At 40.8% G+C, this 9,785-nt stretch overlaps 1 protein-coding gene across 1 annotated transcript in view; it reads right to left on the minus strand.

Annotated features, from left to right (window-relative positions):
• Positions 1–3,219: 3,219 nt before the first annotated feature.
• T265_13638 (hypothetical protein) overlaps positions 3,220–9,785 on the minus strand; it is a gene marked incomplete at both ends in the record, with an annotated part of 16,592 nt that continues 10,026 nt past the window's right edge. Inside the window, 3 exons of the mRNA XM_009169829.1 lie at positions 3,220–3,465; positions 5,559–5,844; positions 8,839–9,063. Coding sequence (XP_009168093.1) covers positions 3,222–3,465; positions 5,559–5,844; positions 8,839–9,063 — 755 coding nt within the window. The remainder of the gene's footprint in view (positions 3,466–5,558; positions 5,845–8,838; positions 9,064–9,785) is intronic.

Here is a 9,785-nt window from a genome sequence, read left to right on the forward strand (position 1 = left end):
TTATGGTAAGTGCATCCTGAAAGCGAAGATCATTCATGCCGAAAAACTGGAAAGCACCCAACAGTGGATCATGAGCAGCGAATTTCTCACAACTCTCAGTTAGCTCAAGCGCGTTATCTCCCAGAGAGTAGAGAGCTTAATTATTTGTCGATAAGATTTTGGCAGCTCTAAAATGGTGAAGGCTAAAAAGCGCTGAATCCAAGCGTTTTTCAGTTAATTCATCCTTTTGATATGAAGATGACGGAGGCACGTTGCTCACGGATTTGTACCACAGGAACAAACTTCGTACTTTTTAAATTAAAAGCCACATCAACTGGTGTATCTGGACGTGCTTGTAAATCACGGAAGACACACAGGCGTCAGTTCAAAATAATCTTAACTTAGGGAAAGTAACCGAATCACTACGAAGTTTAACACGATTTCCACCCGTCTGTGAACTACAGATCATGGTAGATTTTCTTTCTGTTGGATTGTCAGAGACTTATTGAGTAACTGGAATAATTCCAGTTCGATCAGAGTAGGAAGGGAATAGTATGCACATCATGCTAACTAAGATCAGACACATCAGTTTTAAAAGTAACCAATCCACTAATATGTGATTCTTCTTTGAGGCTTTGTAGACGCTTTAATCTTGATGAAGACGGAGATACCGACTTATTCCCAAGGTGATCTTCCGAAGGTGTCATAAAAGTATTTCGGTTGTAAGAAGATATGGAGAGTGCCATGCCCAACTTGCTCAAACGTAGCAAACAATATAAACGATATAGAGGAAAATGTTGGTAGTTCAAGTAGCGTAGATGGTCGATGGTTTGCTTGCTGAGCTTGGCAATTTGATAGAAAACGCTTCATCACCAATCGAAGTGACATCATCAGTGCGTTTTTAGGGAGAGTAGTGGTGCGTAGGGATGAGTTGGCGGTCGTGGACAACTAATGACCATTGTAGACGCTTTCATAAATTTAAGTTCCTTGGAACTGCGGTTAAAAGGTCTCGGTAAATCTTGCGGGACCATGAAGCTTGTGTTAGTTTCATCGTTGGAGGAAAGTAAAAGTGTATTGTCATAGTGAAAATACACAAAATACACGAAACGCTTCTTTCCATTCGTGAGAGACACTAAATATTTGGAAACCAGAACAGTGTTTCAATTTGAAAAATTTCACTTGCATTCTTCGCAGATCGACTGGCAAGAGAATAAAAGCCTATCAGTTTTTTGTTTAAAACAGAGAAGCAGCTACGATATTTATTTTGCTCTCCTCCATTTTACCTCCAAAATCATGCACTGTTTGATCTTTTAATTTATCTTTTCTGAATATGGAAAAGACAACCACAAGGCGCATCTTAACCTCCAATCGGATTCTCGGATAAACCTTTACCGTGGAAGCTCAGTGGACTAGCCCTTTTAAATCAGGGAACATTTGAACATCAATTTGACATTGTGGACGAACAATGTAGAACCAGCAAACATCAAATAATACTAGAACCATTTCAGATATTTTGTTTCATACAATCTGCTTCAAACTGCACAGTTGTTTTGGATTCCGAATCGATTTTCATCTTTTTAAATCGGTAAAAGTAACAACTCAGTGTTCCCCCGTACATCGACTGAATGGGATTCCTGACGCGAAACCACAGAACTCTGTCCTGTAGGCAAAAAAACGCAAGAAAAATACCGTCCCAGTACATTTTTTAAGTTGCGGGAAAAACAGTTATACTTTGTCCGCTTCTGTTGAATGGCTGCCGGTATTCATGAAAAACAACCCCAAGACTGTGTGCAATTTAGACACGACTAAATAAATTCATAAATGGAAAGGGATTGCTGACATAATCCAAAATATTCAATGTACGAGTTCACATCTGCTAGCAAGCGCATTTTTCAGAAGAAATAAGAAGTAATATACTGCATAATCGTCAGCTGACTAAGGGGTCACATAAGAACTCAGGTCAGAAATGCCTGTTGTGCCTAATGGAAACAATATCACTGCAATGGTTCATAGTGCCATCGTTATTGGTCGCTCCGTAAACCATACTAACAAGAGCAATCTAAAAAACTTTTTCCTCGTACCAGGAACCACCAGTGAAAAGGAATGTCTATTTTTTCCTGAAAGAATGAGTTACCAATTTTTTCCACATTCTCCGGCAGTCGACCACTTTAGATCCGGTGTAACAGCGGGACCTGAATTTTGCTTCAGTTAACTGTCGTGTATCATCGAAAAGTACTTCTTAATATACATGTAATTAAAAAGATAGCTGAACTGCAGGCTCTTCAATGAATGTTCCACTCCTTATACCACCAAAAATAAGCTTCCGACAACCGCCTGTTCAATGAAATGCCATTTGTCTTTGGCAACCAAAATTATAACGTAACAAATCCTCTTACTTGATAGTTTCCAAGGAGGCAATATGCTGCTCAACTTTCTGCTGCGTCCTTGCTGAAACCGAGGCCGGAAACTGGGTGTATAACATAAAGAACAGTCAAGCTCATATCTGTCTCGTCCCTCCGCTTTTGTACATCCATACTTAATATGATATATAAATAGAAGACCCGTCACGACTTCCAAGATTGTGTTTACGACGATCTCCTCGAAAGCAGCAACACGGATGTGATCACTTGAACGTTATTCCTAACGTACGACGTTATTTAAGATTCGGTCAATTTGGCTAAGGGCAGTTTTCTGTAGAGGAAATATAATTGTCTCAAATTTACGCGAGCAGATCAGAAGTTTGGTATCAGTCTCATTGCGTTTTTCCAAAATGAGTCATTTTAGAAGCCTAATATTTTCCTGCAATTCCCGCACCCTGTAGAAGCTCAGGGTAATCTTCTGTTTCACAGAAGGTACAGACTGGCTTCTATCGTAATGCGCACTGGCATAATAAAGACTGACACAAGAAGCCGATGACTGTCTACTATAAATCAGTACTGCCGTTTTTATAAGTATAAAAGCTATTCACCAGTGAAAAGTTTGAACTATTTCGTTGACACCAGTTCCCTTTCAACCGCGATGAACCAGGGATTGGAAACCATACCAGTGTTTGTGTGCAAGTATCATTCAGTATACATTCAGTATACCCACAGGTGCAAATTGCTCGGCATCCAGGAGAGCTTAGGCTCCGTGACTTTGGGTGCATTTGAGTAGCACTTTTAAGGACGGGAAAACCCCTGGTTCATTGTGGGTGTGCAACTGAAGAAAACACTATTTTACCTAGCACAACTTGGCTAACGTTTGTTTTTGGCGCTTGCTTTTGCATCATGCAAGCAATCAGCCGGCGATTTCTGCGTAGGCCTAAAGGCCTCTTGAGGTTGATATGTATGACATCCGATAGCGTTGATCCCTTCACTGAACACCGAAATAACAAGTTGATTGGTTACTGAGGCACGTGTTTCACGCATATGGTATAAGAGCGAGTACTGCTGATTGATTCGTTTCGATCCACGTATGTGCCAAATTGAGGGACTAGTTGAACTATTTCTACGCAGGGAAAGAACATACAGGAAAAGCTGAATGTGTAAAAGTTGTACTGTTGTGGAAAGTAGGACCGCAACCAAAGAGTCAATGTTCATATGTGAGTGAGTCCCCTGTCGACGGACATCGATGAAAGATATATCCCGGCTCGAAGAGTTTGGCTGAGGTATACCCCAGGTCAAAAACACCTGCAGAATGATGAGCATTCAACAGGCATGACAACTGCTGTTCAGCAAACAGACTTTGAAGTTGGTTTACAAGTACTAGAAACATGTTGTGATCACTATGTGCGTTGCCAATCTACTTTTGAATCTTGGGTTGGAATCTGCCAAATGTTTTGACAGAAGACATCTTTTGGACGATCATTATTGTGATTATTTCGAGGAAATATGGTACGGAGCCGTATCAATGAAATCAGAAATAATAGACGCTTCGAGAACACAGGTTGGATAGGGCCAGTTTAATTAGGTTGATGTAGCAATTAACGAAACGATTTACAGAGATTGAAATAAACCTGCTGCACTATTTTTAGTTCCCGAATTTTGCTGCTTTGAGGCAAGAAGTTGACTTAGTCGTTCAACCAGTACGTTCGTTGCATTTTTGACTTATCCGCTGTTGATATTGTCAGAGCATTCACGATACAGCATTGAATTGTCCATATGCTTATTTAATTGCTTCCCTTGTCACAAAAGCCCTGACTTACCAAACTTGTACGGTCATTTCGATCATGGTCGGTTTCATAATAAACGTGCTGTGCAAAGGGGACAACCTCAGCGCTTTGTGAAATGCATCTTTAAATACATGGTGCGGACAAAATCAGGTAATAGCTCAACGTACACAGCTCTTATCTTGCAGACAACTGACTCCTGTTTATTACCCCTAAAATGATGGGACAGCTTTCTTGTAGTGCCGATATCAACTCCGTTGTGGAACGCAAATCGTGTGTACAGGAGGGCGCATGATTACCAGTCCAGGATAAGATTAGTGGCGCGGATACATATTACACTGATTCTTATCCAGATACCCCCTTAAGATATTCTGAACAGCATTGCAGTGTTCGCCGCATATCGATCCAACACAGATGAAGTGGGTGAATGACATTTTCGGCGAGCTGTTCGCCAATTTTGTACCAATTTTTTTTACCGTACTCGATTAGCCCGGTAATGTTCTCTCTAGTTGTATCCTGAAGGTCTGACACAAGGTTGTGCTAATAAACATTGGTGCTCTTATAAATTGGCCGCAGGAGTGCACTGCAGAACTGTGTTCTCCAACTTTTACCGATGAGACGAGAACGAACGCCCGACTACATAATGACAACGGTATTAGTGTGCACAAAAGACCTTCCAAGGATGAAGGTTCTTTTAGAACATCGGTCTAACTATTGGGTTAACTGCTGATGGTACACGGTTAGGATATACAATGTGAAGTTCTTCGCTGCATGTAGATGTTCAAAGCCATACCTTTATCGTACAGATCCATGCACCCAGAGACACATTGGAACACCGGAAGATACATGCTTTCAAATTCTCTCAGGACAATAAAATATTTTTCTTCATCAACGGTGGTTGCCAAATGTATGTCCCATTTTATAACATTGCGCTAAGCTTCTAAAAACTCAACTCGTTAGGAGAAGACTGGAATTTTAGGCCAGAGTAGCAGCTTAGAAATAAGGCGGAATACATGAAGGAACACCGAAGGACATAAGTCAAAAGTTGCGGATCAAAGGCCAGAGTGAGGGTACTGCAACCCATTTGGACAGAGTACAAGACCAAAACTTGACTTTGTTTAAGTGAAAAAAAGTCACATTGACGAATGCAACTATACCAAGAGGATTCCACCGTCCCGTTACGTTCTTCTGTACCACCTACGAATCATATGTTTCCATATGAAATGTATCCAAATTAGTCTAAAACGCTGGTTTCGTGCAGAATTCTCGGTAGTGACTTCTTCGAGAATCTATATTACGCGAGTAACCAACGTGAAACTCAACCACCCTGTAGTATGCATTTCTCAATGAGCGTCGCTCCAAATTTCGCACTTGTGGTAACTCAGTTCAAGCGAGTATAGTCTAACGGGTGTTTTATTCAAAACAAACCAACACTGATAAATTCACTGTTTGTTTAAGTGCCGTGAGTTGAGATCGCTGGCGCCGTTTTGCAACCATTTTTCGGGAACTGCCATTCCTGATCACGTAGACGATTGGGTTGTAGAGAGCAGACGTCTTGGCAAACAGTCCAGGCAATTCGGTGCCTATCGGTGTCAAGTGGTTGTGATATCCAAACACGGACAATAGAGTGACAACAGCGTACGGGCCCCACGCAACCAAATACATGGATATGAGGACTGACGTTGTTTTGACTGTTCTGAATGACACCTTTCTATAGGCTGCGTACAGGAAGGAAGCAGAAGGGCAACATCGATTATTATTTGTCGTACAGTATGTAGATCATTGCAAGATTAACTGGAAGCCCCAATAATGAGTCCTTTCCAATTTTCATATCTCTACTGGAATTCCAAAGACAGAATGTGTTACAGCTGCAGAGATGAAGCATATGCCGCTGCCCAGTTAATCGACTGTGCGGATTTGTTTGTGCATTAAAGCCTTCATTGAAAAGGCATTCATCAGATATCTCTGTGTCCTGGGGACTTCTCCCAATTAGGTCAGCGGATATAGCCGTTTGTGGATTTGTTCGCAGCCCCCAAGGTTTGATAAAGCGCAATCCGTTGGAAAATTCGACTTCTCACATATCCTTAAATAATCAACACCGATACTGTCTTGTCGTAGCATTCTCTTTAGTGAAAAATTACTTAGACGTTATATTTCCAAAATTTATGGCTTCATTAATTATTAAATAGAGAGACATTCATTCATCAGCCAAAGCCCTGTTCCTAATGCTGCCAATTTTTCACCATACAGAAGCTCTAGCGTTGTGCGTAGCAGACACAAACAAATTGGCCAAATATGGGAAAACTTGAACTTAATTCCACCAACCAGACAGTAAAACCGTGAAATTCATGTAACTTAGTTCATCTTTTAAATCTACCTAATCCCTTAGCAGTTATGTACCGTAATTAGCGATAGCCCAGGTATTGGCATCGTGGGACCGTGTGGATTTCCACTTATTTCTACACATCCCAGCCATCTCACCAACCCTTCAGGCCCAGCTCTCTGGAAATCTTTGGACTGCATCCCCTTAACGGTACCGAGATTCAGTGAGACGCAGCTGCTTTTCAGTGTCCCAATGGCCTAATGTTCTACTGGCCCCAGAACAAACAGAAGACAGCTCTCCCTTCAGTGTTTCGTTTCTCAAAACACATGCGTTGGAGCAGGGCTAGTAGACCATCTCAGCAACTCTCCTTGGTCCCAGCTACCTCATAGAGGGTTTGCGCAACCGCTGAGAGACAATTCCTCAAGGCATAAATCCTTGTGTGCACATATACCAACAAACACGGGTATTTAAGTCCTATCTTCGATCAAAAACGGACATAAGTGCAGATATGTGTAACCTCTTTTGACAAAATGGATCCAGCTGAAGAGTTACATTGTCGTCAAAGTATAACCCAGTGTAACAACGTGAATACACTCCCTCAAAAGTTCACGAATATGGAAGGTATTTATTCTGGATCCACCGATGAAGAATGAGGTTTCCTATGGAGTTCACCCTTTCGGCCCCATGGGGCTGCGTTCAGTATCCCTTTTTCAGTTCATTGTTGTGTCCTCAACATTTGTGGTTGCTCTGTAGATAAGCTCATGATTTTTTATGAACAGTTCCTGTGGACATGAGATCGCCTAGTACAAGCGTTATACTTTATAGCCTTTGACGAGCCTAAAACTACACATCACCGACATTCGTAATGTATATAGCATACACGTCTCTTTACACGCCACTAACATCCGTCGAATAATTCACCGGCAGCTCGGACCACGCCTAAAATCTGCGGTACATTTGCGTAATGTCTGGCGGCGCCTGCAAAACGCAATCTAGAGGAAACAGAATGCTTTGTACTCTTTTGGAAGTTCTGACTCATTGCTTCAAAGGATTATAAGTCTACTGCGTAGTTTTCTAAAGTTTGTCTGTATGCTGGCATCTTGTTTTTTTCCGACTTGTTTCCGAAAATATGAGCAAAGGAATTTTTCTGGCGCTACCATTTCTATGGTCATTTTGTGGAAAACGGTAGTGTAACTGCAGCGCAATCGAAGCAGTGCATACTACGAATGTCTATCCAATAAAGTCAAGAAGTTAATTCTGGGACCAAACGTAAGGGCTCTCTCAAGACAGTACACCTCACTATCAAGAAAATGTTACAAAAATGGGGCAAGGCAACCAGGTTGTTTCGAGTACCTTTTTTTCCACCCCAATTATAATTCAGGAAGAAAGTTGACGAAATTGTGTGTGAATTATGTTAACCTCGGTGGCTGAGCTTTGTACGAATAAAGTAGATGAGTTTCCGAGAGCACCAAGAACACATTTTACTACTCATGGATATCATGTCTACCTCTGTGATCAAAGCTAGTATCAGTATTGTTAGGTAAAACTCCCAGGAGGACTGCGAATCACTGGGTTAGGGAGTAGTTTACTAGCTAGGTAAGAGCATGCGTTTGCACAAGCCACTTTTTCTAACCAGAAGAATAAGGCGCATGAATACGTTGTCAAATAAATGTAAAAAGGAATTTCCTTGTTAACTGCTTATTATCGATTATCTGGAATGTGAGATTTTTTTATTATAAGATAAAAACACAAAGTAGTGAAACAGTTTGTTGCAATCCGACGTTTCTCAAGAATTTCTACAGTCAGTTCTAGGGATCAGTTGTTGAAGTCCTTGAGAAAGCTTGTTCACCACAACTGAAGCATCGGATTGCATCAGATTATTCCACCAAGATATGCTTTGACTTTATAATAAAGAAATTCATATTATACACCACATGGCACTCAATCTTTTTAGCACTCTTTGAGCCGATTCCGGCCCAGAATTCATAATCGAAAAATGCTTTCTTCCTTGTTTAATACGTCCTTTTAAAAACAGTTCAAGAAAACTTATATGATTATCACGTTGCAATCCGTAGTTATTGGAAAAGCGTTTTTATCTACGGTCAGACCGAACTTATACCGAGTTTGAATAAAAAACGCAAAACAAACGGCATCTGGCAGCTTAATTTGGAGGTTTCAATCACAAAAAGTGAAGGAAACCGAAACATACCTGATTACTCAGGGGCGGTATAAACGATTATAATAGTGATTCATGTATAACCAGACTTTACCTCTCAGCAGTAGGTGTTCACTACAAATCGTATAGTCGTATAGTGACAGTCTGTATCTAAGCTCAATAAATTGCTCTTATTCGTTCCTTTATTTTTCTTACTCATTTTTTACCAATTACCTGTGGGACTACCGCATATCTTCTTGTTCACTTTTTCCGGTTGATATAAACTTTGCTTGCTCTTCCTGATCAACCATAATATCCGCGCGTAAGAGAAACAAATAAGCGCAAATGGACAGACAAATCCTCCGAGGAATAGACAGCTGCTGAATATGATGCTGGAGCGATCGTTGGACAAATAGTCAAATGTGCATCCTGTGAGAAATCCTTCCATCACGTACCGTCCTTTGTGATAGAAGAGGAAAAGATTGCATGAAAGTTGCGAACGGTACCCTAGCAACATTGTTTAGGATGCGGTCTCTAATTACAACCAATTTCCATCTCATGAAAGCCTTAGTCTTACAATGATTATTTACACTAGTTACGCTAAACAATAGGCTAACCATGCTGACGTGGTTATTCACTGTTCAGTTTGAGGAATATCACACTGACCGGAGCCCTTGCAAATAGGAATTGTCTGCAAGATAATTTTTACCAGTCATATCTACCTAATTGTGAAGAAAAGTAGTCGGATTCTGTTTGGTAAAGTATTTTTCAATAACGCGCTGATAGTGAGTTCTCGTTGATGTAGCAAGTAAAGTCAGTTGATGTCAAGCAGTTTGAATGTTTCAATCAAGTATACCAGTAGTTTCAAAGCAACTTTGCACGTCGTATTCGTTGCACTGCAAAGCAAAAAATCAGTTCCTACCATTTACTGCCCTGAGCAATATTTTCCGCAAACTGTAAATACTACGCATGAGTTACTGTTATCAGTGTACGCATTCTTCATGAATCTACAACAAAAACCAAGTCCCAATGAAGATTCGCGGTAGATTACACCTGACTTCACGAATACTGGATAACCATCCAAAGCGTAATTCTTTTCAGAACCTCCGCTTATCTTATATCTTGGATCAAATCTCTAGTCAATGAAAAAGCCGAAAGGAAGGCGGGCCATAAACGCTGAC

This window comes from Opisthorchis viverrini (genome assembly GCF_000715545.1).
Source record: "Opisthorchis viverrini unplaced genomic scaffold opera_v5_90, whole genome shotgun sequence".
Classification (NCBI taxonomy): Eukaryota; Metazoa; Platyhelminthes; class Trematoda; order Opisthorchiida; family Opisthorchiidae; genus Opisthorchis; species Opisthorchis viverrini.